This window comes from Diachasma alloeum, unplaced genomic scaffold (genome assembly GCF_001412515.2).
Source record: "Diachasma alloeum isolate Michigan unplaced genomic scaffold, Dall2.0 Dall_scaffold_00203, whole genome shotgun sequence".
NCBI lineage: Eukaryota > Metazoa > Arthropoda > Insecta > Hymenoptera > Braconidae > Diachasma > Diachasma alloeum.
In genome coordinates, this window is record NW_021680368.1 from 2,314,604 (window position 1) to 2,330,931 (window position 16,328).

The 16,328-nt window shown below is 37.0% G+C and overlaps 1 protein-coding gene across 8 annotated transcripts in view; it reads right to left on the reverse strand.

Annotated features, from left to right (window-relative positions):
• LOC107036011 (AMP deaminase 2) overlaps positions 1 to 16,328 on the reverse strand; it is a 28,110-nt gene that overhangs the window by 5,908 nt on the left and 5,874 nt on the right. For 3 of the 8 annotated variants that reach the window (XM_015253696.2, XM_015253698.1, XM_015253699.1), the window contains 7 exons: positions 11,431 to 11,596; positions 8,688 to 8,832; positions 5,629 to 5,815; positions 4,355 to 4,701; positions 3,361 to 3,558; positions 2,440 to 2,775; positions 1,111 to 1,656 (listed from right to left, as the gene is read on the reverse strand). In XM_015253696.2, the coding sequence (XP_015109182.1) occupies positions 1,111 to 1,656; positions 2,440 to 2,775; positions 3,361 to 3,558; positions 4,355 to 4,701; positions 5,629 to 5,815; positions 8,688 to 8,832; positions 11,431 to 11,596 (1,925 nt within the window). Of the gene's footprint in view, positions 1 to 1,110; positions 1,657 to 2,439; positions 2,776 to 3,360; positions 3,559 to 4,354; positions 4,702 to 5,628; positions 5,816 to 8,687; positions 8,833 to 9,118; positions 9,186 to 10,040; positions 10,372 to 11,430; positions 11,597 to 12,337; positions 12,938 to 16,044; positions 16,102 to 16,328 lie in introns of those variants that run through there. The other 5 variants (XM_015253700.1, XM_015253697.1, XM_015253701.1 and 2 more) reach the window with 5 other exon arrangements.

The window sequence follows — 16,328 nt, forward strand, 5'->3', positions numbered from 1 at the left end:
GGTGTGTCGAGTGCTTTTGTGTTGTTTTTTCGGCGCCAAGGTGCAAGTACTGACAGAAGTGTAAAAATAATTGTTTTGTGAGTGCAAGTGGTTCGAGAGGATTGGGCCACATGGATTCTGATGCAGGTAGCTGGTTGGAGAGGTGAAAACGGAGCTGTTGTTTTCATCCAACGCCGGTGAGTGATTTAAATTATTTTTCTCATTAATTTACCATCTAGGAAGGTCTTCCCAGATGAAAACCTCCCTAGATGATTTTATGAATTGTTTTTTTTACTCTTGATTTTTACGTTGAATTGAAAACAGTGACTTTTCTACTTCTCGTGATCGTTTGATTCTCTTGTTCATGAGGGGAGAGGGAGCGCCTATTGTCATTTGTTGTTAAAAACAAATCCATTTTTGCGAAATGATTTTTACAAAATAATGACAAGGGTCAGAATTTTATACACCGTGGCTAGTCGCCCGTCAAAATTTAATTGTTAGGGGCAGACCCAATTATTTACAATTATTTTTTTATGTCTTCGCTCTCCCTCATTGTAGATATGGCCCCTCTTACATCAAAAGAGGATTTGTTTCATTGGTTCCTCCCCCGGATCCTCCTAAGGAATCGTTAGTTGGCCGTTCGTTCGTTCGTTCTAAAAACACTGCTATCATCTTGAATAATTGCAAAAATTTTATTTTCATTTAACTGATTGATAATCAATTAAATGAAAATAGTCAAAGATTGCAATTATTGAAGAAAATAACAGTGTTTTCAGGGCGAGCAAACGACGAACAAACGATTCTATAGGAGAAACACATGAAACAATTAATTTTTTTATGTAAGAGGGGCTATAGCCTCACAGCGCCCCTCTCACATGAAAAAACTTAGTTTTATTTGTTCCTCCTAAGGAATCGATAAATCTACCGACTACAAAGCTTCCATTCGAAAACAAAAAAGCCATTCATACCATCTTTTCAAGAATAAGCCTTAATTTATAATTGAATCCCAAACTTAATCCCTAAAAAATCCTCAAAATTATGCAGTCATTCATCTCTACTCTCTCTGAACGAAAAAAAAAATGAACTGAGCATTTTGGATAACTGAATAGCTCTCCAACCCCATCTGCCTACCTTAGTGAAATGAAACTGCAGAGGATCATCAGTAGAAAGGCTGATGCAGAGGCCCCTGGCCAGATACTCAGGCAGAGGATTCCTATGATAATTAAGAAACAGGGAGTTGTTGCTGAGCGGTGACATCGCAATTCCAATCTGCGCCAGATAATAGAGATACTGAAGTACAGGGACTTTCCTCAGTAAAAGCCCGTGAGAGATGTTCTCAGCCATCATAAACCCACAGACCAAATGCTGAATGGGCCCAGCCTCTCCACAATGGGGGCGAAGAACAAACGTATTGAGACCCTGTTCAGCCCTGAAGTGGTTCAAAACCGTCATATTGGCGTATGTGTAGTACTGGTAGTAGCCGTAGGGTGGATTCTCCACGTCATTCCAGTCCTGGGGGGGTGCCACGTCCTTATCGAAGAGAGGGTTCTCTGGTTTGCTCTCGTCGTCCACTGAATCGAAACCGATGACGTAGGGGAGGAATTTGTGGAGCTCTGGGTGAGTGGTGGGATCGTTCGTCACCTCGAAGAGGGGGAGGAAGATGTTGTTGATGATCTCCTGGAAGTAAGAAAGGGAAATGAACGGGGGAAAAAGGAACATTGGGATGAACGACTATTTAGAAGAATTTGGGGAACTTTTTTTGGTGAGGGTCAAACAACCCTTGCGAAGCTCGTGATTCCTTTGCTTGTTTTTAGTTGAGGATCAAATGGTCTTGAGGGTCAAATGGCCCTTAAGAACATCTTGATTCCTCTGTTTGCTTCTAGCGGAGGGTCTGATGATCTGGAGGATCAAATGAGTCTTAAGGACATTTGGAGTTGAGGGTCAAATGGTCTTGAAGGTCACATAACCCACAGAACCTCTTGAGCATTTTTTTCTCTTTTTTAGTTGAGGATCAAATGGTGTTGAGGGTCAAATGACCCTTGAGAACGTTTGGAGTTGAGAGTTAAATGGTCTTGAGGGTCAAACAACCTTTAAGAACCTCTTGATTCCTCTGTTTGCTTTTAATTAAGGGTCAAATGGTCAGGAGGGTAAAATGCCCTTTAAGGTCGTTTGGAGTTGAAAATCCAATGGTTTTGGAAATGAATCTTAAGGATATTTGAAGTTGAGGGTCAAATAATCCTAACTATTTGGCCTTCAACTTCAAAAATTTTCAAGGTTCATTTGACCCTCAAGATTATTCGGTCCTCAACTAAAAACAGAAAAAGGATTCAAAAGGTTCCTAAGGGTCATTTGACCCTCAAAACCATTTGCCCCTCAGCCCCGAATGTCCTCAAGGGTCATTTGATCCTCAAATAAAACAAAAAAAACCTGACCAGTCCGTTTTTTCCACTGCACGCTTACCTGGAAATTCGTCATCAGTTTATTGAGTTTGAAGATGTCGTAGAGACGGGGGATCTGGATCAACCAGCGGACGTTGTCCGAGTAGACGTTTCCGTTTATTGCCCAACGGGCCAGCTTGTCCCACTCGTCTGCACTCTTTCCGTAGATCGACAGACGCAACTCTGCGTTCTGGTACTTGGACTCCTCTAGGTCCGACGATACCTCGTTTATTATTCGGGCGAAGTACTTTCCCTCCAGGTAGTTGTCGGTTTTTAAGAACACCTCGCGGAGACGAGACTCGCCGATGGGGTTGTATTTAGCGTTGAATTTGTCGAATCTGTGGAACGTATTTCTGTCCTGGGGGAATAAAAAAATTTATCAGTTTTTGATTCATCCTCTGGGGGCGACGGTTCTTGGAGAAAATTTTGTGAGCAGAACAAAATATTTCCAGACGTTTTCCCATAAAAATTTAGAGAATTTCATGTTTAAAAATTGCGAAATATCATTTTCATTAGAATAAAAATTAAACAAAGTATAAAAAATAACTTCATAACGATTATTAATAATTATTATTTTTTATTTTCGATTATTAACAAATAAAAATTCACAGACACGAGAATTTCGTAGTGATTAATGGTAAAATAGTGTTAATAATAGGAAATTTTAAGAGAAAACGTCGAAAAAAAATCTTTGTTGAAAAATTTCCCAGCTTAAAAAAATTATTAGTGATGACACATATAAAAATTAAATGTTATAAATTATCAAAAATGAAGAATAATCACTCGACTTTTTGTGGGAAAAATTCTAAATAATATCGAGATTATCTTCCTATACGATTTCTCATTTTGTTAATGAATCTATAAATTTCGAGCCTCGATGAAGGTTTTTTTAAAATAAAAAACTGGAAAGTGATAATGAGGAGGTACTCATTACGGTACTTACTGCATGAACGTCGAGCATGTCGACACTGAGGTCGTAAGTAGTAAGATTCATGGACTGAAACACTTGTCTGAGGGTCATCATTTCTCCACTCTTGGAGCAAGTAACCACTTCATCAGCGTGGTTCTTCAGGGTCTTCTTTATGAATCTCAGAAGGTGTTTTTGGTTCATGCAAGAGGCTGCGTGAATGTGAGTGTCGACCTGTGAGTGAAGATAATTTATTCCGGATTGATTCCGTGGAGTGAATATTAGACAAGACACGAATAAATATTTTAGGGGAAATTTTGTTTTGAGAAGTGTTTCTAGTTCTCGTGCAAGTTTCTCGGGAATTAATAGGTTTAGGAGAAAATATCACAGGACATTTTTTGTGGAGAATTTCAAGGATTACAGAAATGATTTTATGATGTTTTCCTCTATCGTTAGCGGTTTCAAAGATATTCGGAAAATTAACTGTACAAAACTTCATGCGAAATTTAGTTACTACAGAAGCCAAAAGTGAAAGAATTTCTTCGAAACTATTTCATGACCTTCTAAATCCCCTCGACCTTAACATAACGACGAAATAATCCGACAACTCGTTGACCCATTTCTCCCACCCCACGAGGTATTAAATTATTTCAGAATTTTTAGGAATAAAAGGAGGGAAACATGTGCAGTCGATTAATCTCATCAAGATATCCCGACTATTTCGTGAATATCTCCAAAATTAATGGATTTATTCAAAAACGTCATAGAAGCTTTTTTGTAACCCATAAAATTCTACACAAAAAATCTTTTTTGATATTTTTCTGTAAACCCAGTGGTTTCTACGATATTCGCTAAATAATCCACAAGATTATTTTTCAAGCCGCAAAAAGTCAAAGAATTTCTTCCAAACTATTCCCTCAATATTTAATTAATTTGTTAACGAAAAAATTCGTTCAATTCTCTTGGATATATTTCGGAAATTCAAGTTTCGTGGGACAAATGTTCTCTTGATAATGAGTTTGAAACAGACCTTTCGGATATTATAGAAGTCTCTGTGTGGCACTGCTTTCTGACTAGCGAGCTCCCTCAATTCATTCAACAACACGTGTAGTTGAAACTTGGATGACAGGTAACTCAATCGCCTGTAGCAGAAGGACTTGAGGGGACCATCAGCTATCATAGAACAAAGGAGATTCATGTCTCTGACGAAGGTCGCAAGGTCGGGGTATGCATATGGCATGGGTTTGCCATTCTGGTAGTCCTCCTCGGTGGCAAACAGGTTGAATACACCATTAACCGGTGCTATTTTGTAATTCTTGGCTGGGGGAATTTCACAGGCCCAAGGGTCTCTCGATGCTGGCGCATGCACTGGGTGATCTGTAATGCATTAATTATTCAGTAATCAAAGTTGAGAGATTATTCACGTGATTTTGGAGGGAATCGAGAATTTTAATGGATTTTTTTTGGAGACCTGAGAGACCTGGGGGAGTAGGAGGGACAATTGTTTGAAGATAACAAAAATGGAAATATGTATTCATGAATATTTCGTGAATATCTCCAAAACTAATGGATTTATCGAAAAACGTCAGAAGAACTTTTTTATAGCTCATAAAATTTTCAGCAAAAAATATTTTTTGATATTTTTTTCTAAAGTCAATAGTTTCTCGAATATTTGCAAAAAACTCGTGGTGGACTATTTTAACGCAGCAAAAATTAAAGAAATTTTTCTAGACTATTTCGTGATTATCTCCGAAACTAATGAATTTATTTAAAAATGTCAGAAAAATTTTTCTGCAGTCCATGAAATTCTCTGTAAAAAATGTTTTCTGGCATTTCCTTATAAACTGAATAGTTTCTAAGATATTTGCTGAATAACTACAAAATTATTTGTCAAACAGCAAAAAGTCAAAGAATTTCTTCCAAACTATTCCATCAACATCTCTGAAACTCATAAGTTTCCCTGAGATTCTCGACAAGAACATCTTTGACGTGACCCTCAAAACCCCCTCGACCCTACCATAACGACGAAATAATCCGACAACTCGTTCTTGACCCATTTCTCCCACCCCACAAGGTATTAAATTATTTAAGGATTTTTAGGAATAAAGGGAGGGAGGGGAACCTGTGCAGTCGATTAATCTTATCAAGGCATCGATGTCAGCGTCTGACCTCGTGTCGAAGATCTCTAATTCACTGGCCGTGGGAAGCTTATCGCATTTACTCTCTGGAGATTACGAATTAACGAGAGTTATGAACAGGAGAATCAATAATGAAAACAAAACGATGATGTAATCATGAGCAGACCTGCTATTGCCATGCGATCGTCGTGCTGCACCTCGTCTTCAATATTCATGGGACGTTTATCGACACTTCTCAGGAATCTTGCTGCTATTGATGGAAAAGTTTGTCTCGAATTGTTCATGTACTGTTCACGAATGTCCAGGGCTTGAACGAGCATCTGCGAGGCTCTCTGCAGATCCTCCAAGGGGACCTATTCATTAGAAAGATGATTAATGCAGACGTAATTAAAAAATACCCCTGAGGTAATTTCATGGAAAATTTTTTTTTTTTATTGATGGAAAAATTTAATAGAAAATGCTCGATAGAAATTATTCTATAGAAATATTCACTAGAATTTGATCTTAAATTTTTTTCTCACTTTATTTTCCTTCTCTTTGTTATGAAAAATAAACAAAAAGACTTATTAATTGAAGTTATTTGTAATTAATTATTAATTGAAGTCGAGAAATTTCTATCGAAAATATCTGAATGGAATAAGTTGTGTAGAAAACACGAATTCTAAATGCTTTTTTCTATAGAATATTTCCCATTGAACATTTCTATTGGAAAATGTTTTGATTCCAATTTAAAAAATAGAATTTCGTAATTTCAAAAATCTATTTTTCAATTGAATCTCTCAAAAACTAATAGAAAATTCAATAGAAATTCGATAGTATTTTCTAACGAATCCGCTAAGTTTGTCTGTAAAATTTAATAGCACGTGTGGGTTTCGCCTCGTCAACTCGAACGAAATAATCGAAGAGTCAACTTTAGGAATTAGCTCTGTAATTATTCCTCAACGCTCCATCAATCCCCAAGTGCAGATGGTCTAAAAATTATCTGTCAATAATCGAAGAAGCCTAAAAAATGAGGCTATCCTCTTTAACAGACGCGAATTACCCCACTGACTCAATAAACTGAGACACGTCCAGTTTGGCGCTACAGTGACCCAGCCAAGGTTATCTTGAATCGATATGTTCCTTGTAGACGATATTGAATAAGTGTTTTATTGGTATTCCAATGATCATCCGGTTAGCTATCATTTCTTCAGGGGAGACGGGGCACGAAAAAATTCCAGAAAAAACGACCAGTCAGGGGATTTTTGTTTTAGTTGAGTTCCACGCGTCCTTACGAATTGTTTGACCCTCAAATTGTTTGACTTTCAATTCGAAACATCCTCAAGGGTCTCTTAACCCTTCAACCTGAACGTTCTTCAAATTTGTTTGATCCTCAAACCTGTTTGACCTTCAATCCAAACATCCGCAAGGATCGTTTGACCCTCAACATCATTTGACCTTCAATTCGAAACATCCTCAAGGGTCGTTTGACCCTCAATATCATTTGACCTTCAATGACAAAGATCCTCAAGGGTCTTTCGACCCTTAAACCTGAACGTTTTCAAAAATTGTTTGACCTTCACAACTGTCTGACCTTCAATCCCAAACATCTTCAAGGGTCGTTTGACCCTCAAGTCCATTTTACCTTGTTATTTACCCAATTATCTCAGTGATAAAGAGTTTTATGAAAAAAATTGATTAATATTTTTATGTTCCTCTGGAATCCCTGGTATTTAAAGTGATTCCACAAAAAACAGAATAAATAAACTGGACTCCATGTTTCGAGAGATGCATCGATTTCATTGAATCCCGAATGCACTCGATATTCATCCACCGAATAGGAGATTTACGAACAATAGCTTGAGGAAGAGAGTGAGGGATAGAGAGAAGGAGAGGCAAGTTATTCATCAATTCCCAGTACAAAATTATCGAATTTATTTTTCGGTGTTGCGCAAGTCGTTGGGTTGCACATCGAGGGCGCGTTCAAAATGATGACGTACGGTCTACAAGGGAGTTGTATTTTCTACGTAAAACCGCACTGGTGTGGCTTCTCTCAGCACTCGACAACGGAAATCGGATTTTAAGATATTCTCAGCGAGGAAAAAAAGCATATATAATTCTACCTCGTGTCTACGAGAATTTCCTCACTAAATAAATAATCTTAATGGCGTGACGAACAATGATTGAATAAAATTTTATTTCCTTATAGGTAAAGACACTTTCGCCAATTCTTCGGGAGAGAAATATCTGTAGAGAAGTGCTTCTCTTTTGTTGAAAATAAAGAGGATAAAAATGTGAGGTTGTGAGAGGTGAAACGAATTTTTTCTGTGCCCTTAAGGGTCAACAGACGATGGTTGTGAGAGTCAAACAACCCTTAAGAACATTCAAGGTTGAGGTTCAAACTGGTTCGAGCAGAATGATCGGAAAGGGTCATTTACCCCTTAACCCCACGCGTCATCAACGTTCGTTTGACCCTTACGACAATTTGACCGTCAATTTCGAAGGTCATTGTTTTTTTACCTTCACAACCAAAAACAATAGTCTCACTTTTTCCCGTGAGTCTTCTTGCCCCGGTCCCCCTTAATAATTCCCTGACTATATTCACACCTGACGGGTCCTCCCTCGACACGTCAGGGGTAAATATCTTAAACAAATATATGTTTAAGGGTCGTTTAACCCTTAAAGCCCTTAAAACTATCATTTGCTGAGTTCAGAGTCATATCGTTGAAGGTCAAAATATTTCGAGGGTCAAACGACCCTTAAGTACATTTAAACTTGAGGATCAAACAACCCGTAAGAACGTTTGCAATTGAGGGTCAAAAGATTTTGAGAGTTTAACAACCCTTAAGACCGTTTGAAATTGAGAACCCTGAAGAACATTCAAGGTTGAGGGTCAAATACCTTATAAGAACGTACAAGGTTAAGGTTCAAATGGTCGTAAGGGTCAAACTGATTCGAGCAAAATGATCAGAAAGGGTCATTTGACCCTTAACCCGACGCGCCTTCGCCGTTCGTTTGACCCTTACGACAATTTGACCCTCAGCCCTGAAGGTCATTGAGGGTTCTTTGACCCTTACGATCATTTGACCCCTCGAAACGTTCTAAAGGGTCATTTGACCCACGAAACCGTTCAACCTTGAACCAAAAACAAAAAATAGTCTCCTGAGTCGTCCTAAATATTCGCTATTTCTCGTGATTCTTCTTGTTCCACTCCCCCCCCCCTAACAACTCCCTGAGGATATTTACCCCTGACGTGTCCTCCCCCGATATTGAAACCCTCTGGAAATGCGGCACAAAGTCACTCTCCTCCAGATTAAAGGGATGCTCTATCTCATCTGGACCGATTGATGGCTCATAATGACTCCTACGTTCTTCAAGATCTTTTGCAGCTCTGAAATAAACAGAGATAAATTAATAAACAGCCCCCAACATCTGGAAAAACACTCCACGTTCCTCGTGTTATTTCTGCAGCATTTTCTCACCGTCTGTGAATGTTAAGAAAAATATCAAGAGATATGAAATGACGATACAAATTCAGATTCTGATTAAAATTCTGGGAGGGTTTCTCGTATTTAAAATTCACTGGACAAAATTCAGAGACATGAATAGAAAAATAGAATGAATGAAATGAAGAGGAACAGAGGATATGAAATATTGAATTCATCTTGACTATTTACTTTACTAAGAGTGTATTATCTCGCAGCCAGCGTTTCGAATCAATAGCATACGCGAACATATTTATTCCTTCCACTGCAATAAAAAAAAAAATTACCGAAATCCTCACGACTGAATAAATAAAGAATAAAACAAACGGATTGAACTATTGAATATTCAACTTCTCGTTGGGCGATTACATTTCAGATAATTTAATATAGACAATTGCTCTATTTCAACCGGAAATTGATTATTGAATCGTTAGAAAGTTTAGGGAATTTCGATGCATATAGCAGTGATTCATTGGAAAATGAAAGGGAAAAATCCTATTCATTAAAATTCTGGGAGACATTACGCAATTTGGGAGTGCTGTTCGTATTTAAAATTCACTGGGCAAAGTTCAGAGACATGAATAGAAAAATAGAATGAATGAAATGAAGAGGAACAGAGGATATGAAATATTGAATTCATCTTGACTATTTACTTTACTAAGAGTGTATTATCTCGCAGCCAGCGTTTCGAATCAATAGCATACGCGAACATTTTTATTCCTTCCACTGCAATAAAAAAAAAAATTACCGAAATCCTCACGACTGAATAAATAAAGAATAAAACAAACGGATTGAACTATTGAATATTCAACTTCTCGTTGGGCGATTACATTTCAGATAATTTAATATAGACAATTGCTCTATTTCAACCGGAAATTGATTATTGAATCGTTAGAAAGTTTAGGGAATTTCGATGCATATAGCAGTGATTCATTGGAAAATGAAAGGGAAAAATCCTATTCATTAAAATTCTGGGAGACATTACGCAATTTGGGAGTGCTGTTCGTATTTAAAATTCACTGGGCAAAGTTCAGAGACATGAATAGAAAAATAGAATGAATGAAATGAAGAGGAACAGAGGATATGAAATATTGAATTCATCTTGACTATTTACTTTACTAAGAGTGTATTATCTCGCTGCCAACGTTTCGAATCAATAGCATACGCGAACATATTTATTCCTTCCACTGCAATAAAAAAAAATGACCGAAATCCTCACGACTGAACAAATAAAGAATAAAACAAATTGATTGAACTATCAAATATTCAACTTCTCGTTGGGCGACTACATTCCAAACAATTTAATGTAGACAATTGTTTTATTTCAACTGGAAACTGATTATTGAATCGTTAAAAAATGTACGGAATTTCGATGCATCGTTTTTTTTTTTCGTTTTCTCGCGTGAAAAAAATTGAATGATTCAGCCGACGGAGGTGGACGGAGGCGCTCCTCCAACAGTCGACGAAATACTGAGTATCACCCACCGGTTGCCATCCCCTCCCTATTGCGCTAGCTCCTGCCACAGGAGGCTACATGCGCATGCAATGGACATGTGCACCTCATGTTAATGAAATTACGAGGGGCGGAGGGGTAAATAAAATGTTCATGAGGTACCTGATCATCTGATATAAATTTTCTCCCGCAATTTAACTGACAAATTTGATGATTGAAAGTGGTTGAATCTATGGTGTGGTCTGTATCAAATCGAAAAAGATACTTGGATATCCTTAATAAAGTCTCTAATTAAAACTATATTCATGAGACAACAGAGACTTTGTCACAAGTTTTCTTCAATAAATTCTAGAGACCGAGAATCTCATGAAAATTAACAAGTTCATTAATTAAACGACCCGCAGACTCGGATAAAACGAATAAATAAAATCGAGATAAAAAACTCCCACATCGGATAGAATTGAAAATTCCATTCTTGCAGGATAAATGCATAAAAATCCATCAATTGCAGTAATTACGATAAATCGAGATGATACCTCATGATTACTAAACTCGTGTTGAATTTCCACATCAATAAAATCATGAATTAAAAGCATAATCATGAGACAAGAGACTTGTCACTAGTTTTCCTCCCTCAACTTCCCAAAACTAACGAAAATGAACAACTTCATTAATTAAACAGCCCAGAGTCCAATAAAATAACGAAATAAAACTCCACGAAGTTCCATTAATTCTTCGGACCGAAATCTCAGCCTCCAATATTAAATTACCCCGAATTTATCAGATTAGAGTGACCCGAGGTGTCAGGGATAAGAAACGAAATAAAGCTACAGGCGTGGGTTGAGTTCGTGGTAACTTATTGATCGTCAGTGGACTGCGTACAGTGTTCACTGCAGGGTGAGAAAAAAAAAACTGAAAAGTGCGAACACACCAGTGGTAGAACGACGTATGCAATAAGCATGCAAATGAGGGCGTCAAACATAATTGAACATTTCTTGCTTACAAATGGGATTTTTTGGTTTAATTAAAGAGTGATAATTGTGATAATTACTTTACGGTGAGTTGACGCTGGATGAGGAGCTTCTTCTCGATTTGCTCTATGGGAAACTGAGGGACTTCGTAGGGGGCTGATATCTCATTCGGTAGCTCGGAGGGCGCTATTCGCATTGAGTTGCCTGCTGCTCCATTTGCTCCGTCAAACACTGGGCTTTCACTTCCTGGAATCGAGAAATTTGTCTCGTTTTTAGGGATTTAGTGATAGAGTGGGTTTAATTGTAGATCATTTCGGTATTGACCCTTAAGAATGTTTGGAGTTGTTTAAAATACCCTTCAATGACAAGTATTTGATCCTTAATCTTAACCCTTGGCAATTAATCCCAACTATTTTTAAGGGTGATTTGACCCTCACGTCTTGAAAGGTCGTTTAAGCCTTAAGGGTCATGTGACCCTTACTTAACCCTTAATTCTACTTTGAAGAGTTATTTGACCCTCACGTCTTAAAAAATCGTTTAACCGTCAAAGGTCATTTGACCGTCAACTAAAAACAAAAAGAATCCTGAATTATGCTAAATAGGTGTTATTAATTCTGTCTTAATCCTTGACCCTTAATCCTGCACATTTTACGGGTCATTTGACCCTCATGTCTTAAAAAATCGTTTAACTCTCAAGGGTCCTTTAATCCTCAACTAAAAACAAAAGAAAATTTTCTGAAATATGCTAAATACTTTTACTAATTCTCTCATTATCTCTGAAACGAGTGAATTTAGAGAAAAATGTCAAAAAACCTTTTTTGTAGTTGAGAAAATTCCCCACAAAAAATATCCCGCAACATTTTTCTCTAAATCCTCTCATTGCCGAGATAATCCCCTGACAACTAAGGCATATAATTTCCCTCTCATTAAAAAAAAAATGAAATTTCGGGAATCTACAAAAACTTATTGTTTATCTCTATTAATTACCCTTTGCCGGCACCCTCGGCCCATTCTTCCTCACCCTCTTCAAACATTCACGTGGTAAATTATTCAGAAGATCCTTCTCATTACTCAGAACAAAATTCATATCCATGATCCCCGTCAATTTCTCTTTTGAAACTAAAATCGTGTTTTCCGGTCGAGGGTTCAGTCACTTCTGACACGAGAATGTTTCCTTATCACCACGTCCGAAGAAATATTCGATTGCGTAGTGGAAAATTCCGGGAACTCAGTGAATAGACGCGCCGTCATCAATCATACGAAAATTGTAAGTTAATGTGTTTGCCAGTGGGTTTTTATCGAACAACGTGGAACTAGTGTTGACCCAAGGTGGACTATCCACTAAGTAATCTATCACTCAAGTTCGTGTTCCTTGTCTTATCGAACAATTCAAGTTAATTATCACAGGAAAACTATCCGAAAAATATTTTTTCTTTAAAACTTGGTAGTTTATATGTTTTTTTTATTTGAGAAAGATTTTTATTTTCATTTGGACAAATACATTTTTTATTTAAAAAAAACCGGTTTCTTTTACTTTCTGTTGATTTTGTATTGACGAGGAGGCGGTTTATGACGTTCCCAGCGCATGGAAAGTGACGCAGAGACTGAGGCGCTTGGTGGAGGCACCAAACTGGTGACCCCCATGTCCACACATGAACATATTTCTCCCCTCCATGCGGAAAATTAATCTCTCGCCATAACGAGTACTGAAATCGAAGAGACTTTCTCCCTCATTGGCAGTCAATTAATTGATTTAATCTTATTTGTTATTTGTTATTTATTTTATTTATCAAGGGCCTAACAGTCGAGGCCAATTATAGGGTCAAGTCCTTATTCAATAGTTATATTAATACACATATATAAAATAAAAATACGAGATGGCGGATTGCATGTACTGAACGAAAAACAGTATAAATCCAAACAAATAAAACAGAGAAGCCTGACTCTGAGGGAGAAAATGAAATTCTGCCGATTTTGAACATTGGTCAGTTTTCAATGAATATTTCCGGATCTAATAAGTCAGATAGCAAAATTTTTGTCATAACCTTTTTTACAGAGCGGATTAAGAACTACAAAAAATATAGTGACGAAAATTTCTCTATCTCCCTTAGATTCGGAGATATTCCTCGAAAAGTCAACAACTATTGTCAATCGAGTATCAGTCAAAGATGCTTTGTCATAGTGGCACTAGTCAAAATATAGTTACTAGTGCCCTTGTGGCATTAATGTTTTTTGTCTGTCGATCATAACTTTAATATAATATATACTATTGTTGATATTTTTATAACTGAATTAAGTATCAAAGGGAAGGGAACAAAATATAAAGAGATATATATGCTTTCTCCCTCATTGGATTTCGCGACCCAAATATATCGCCTTTCAATTCAACATTTTATGTGCATAGTTGGGGATATGCAAGGTCAACGACATGAGTTTGTTTTTCCTCGCGACATAATACTGGGTGTGTACGGAGGCAGTGCAGGAAGTTGTTGGGAAAATAGTTTATTTAAGTTGACACATAAATGGGAGTAAAAATAGAATGTTAACTCTTGCAAAAACTTTGCGGAAAAACTACGCATTTGCTAGAAAATTGTATTGCATTTCATGGAAGGGCTTTATGTGAGCGAATGGATTTTAATGTTTCTGTATGAAATATTTTTATGAATAGAAAATTAATCAGGCGACTGTTTTACGGAAATTTCAAGGAATTTTGTGATTGAAAATTCACAATTTAACTGGAGACTTTGAATTTTCAGGTAAATTATTCTTGAATTTTCAATTAATAAAAAATTCAGTCATGTTTAATTGAAAATTTAAGTAAATCAGGGACTTCTCGTTTTCCTGCAGCGGAAAAATTGGGAGTTCCATTAAATTTTCACTAAAATTCGAAATTCCATTATTATTTTCCTCTAAATCTAATTCAATATCGTTCCCCTGAAATTACTACAGTACAGGCTCGACATAAAAATTAAAAAAATAAAATGGATGGGAATAAAACCTTCGGAAAAATTTCATGAAAATCACTTCAATAAAAAAATTCCAATTTTCTCAAATTGTTCATTCAGTAAAAAAATTCTGTATATTTCCCTCATTCCACTTGATGAATGTCTGTTATGAAAGTCTAAATCTACTGCAGAACCGGTTCGTCCGACTGTTTATCCACTGGGAAATGCCGCCGGTTTCATCGATGAAACCTGTCGATTATTTCTGGCTCGGGCCCAATAACTGATTAATAACAAACCGGATCTCGGGGGGGATAAACAAAAAAGCTAATGGGATTGTTTGCCCCACAACCTCGCCACCCGAGAATAGCCTCCAACGGGACAAAACAATGCATGAAGACACTCGTAACAATTCATTATCCATAATTCTCATTCTGCGTAATAAACAGGGGATTGAGCACATGTTCGAGTCACGTGTCTTCGATACTAAGATATCCTTATCAGCAACACTTTCGCTGTTGTGCGGAGTCTCTAAGAATAGACCTGACAAAGAAGTTGCCTGGATGCTTCTGTGGAGAATCATATTAAACTCTGTTATCTCCACTTTTTGATGTTCTAGGTGACGTCCGCTACAGAACTGTCTTTGGCAAGTGACCAAAAAGTTTTACGCAAAAGTTGGTCGACACTGGGGAACGATCAATACTTCAATGCCGGGGTTTCCATGAAAATTTTGGGAGTGAAGGAATAGGAATGTTAGAAGGAAATTTAAATTTCACGGATGGTTCAGTAGAAAGTTCGAAGTTCACGGGAAAGAGAAAGGAATTCTCAATTTTTGAACAGTTGGAAGATAAGACTTCACCAATTTACTTGAATTTACGGGATTTTTCCGATTTCTATCCATTTTCGTGAAATAATTGAACTGCAGTTCACCGTTTCCGTTCATTTTTTCATTAAATTGTGAATTTTCTTCAAATGTTTTTGTTAATCAAAATACAATGCTAGGAAAGAAATTGGAATTTCACGGAAATACAAATTCAGGAATATATTTTTTCTGATTTCCACTCTTTTTATGGAATAATTCGAGTGAAGTTATCAGTCTCCATTGATTTTTTCATTAAATTGGGAATTTTTAATGACGAAATTACTTAAATTTCCAATAAAACATGTTAACCGAAATTTTTTCCGATTTATATGTATTATCGTAGAATAATTGAACTGAAAATAAGTCCCCATTGAATATTCCATACAAAAGTGAATTTAAAATGATGAAATTCCTTAAAAATTCAGTGGAATTCACTTCCTAAAAATTCCCAAAAAGTGAAATCTCTGAACACAGAAAATTTATTTAAAAAATGTCCATATTTAAAAAAAAAACTCTGTATTTTAATCCTGTATTCAGACTATAATCTCCTCCCCCCCCCACGAAACAATTTCCAATGAATAGCCCGTATTACCACAACGTTTCAACCGTAGCTCCATGTCCAATAATCCCCCCAGTGGAGCAAAATCACGAATAAAATCGTAACCAAAAAGTGATGATCGAGCATCAGTTTCCACTTCACGATTGCATGACGATAATTCCCACAATCCTACACGACACCACCACAACTACTTCAGCCTCCCCAATTCACGCGATTTATACTCACCGAGATAACAAGTATATCAACAGTCACACGTTTAAACCCCGATAACATCTGGCATCTCGGATAATTACCTGAGAGACACAAAATAACTAAATGCGACTAGTCCTACCTTCGTCATAGTCTGATACCAAGAAATTCGTTTGATGATGCATTCCGAGGAAGGCATCGTTGCTAATCATGCCTCTGCTCGACATTTTCAATCAATCAGACCTCAATTAATTATTCTCATCAATTTTTACTCCTGCTACACGTCATGACGATTTTGTAATTAATTAATTAATCAACTGTTTACTCGAAAAACCTCAATCACTTGACAAACTTTCACGAATTGTCTTTGATTGATCGACGAAGCGAGATTATTTCCGGTGTTCTGGGGCACTATTTCGAGGCAAA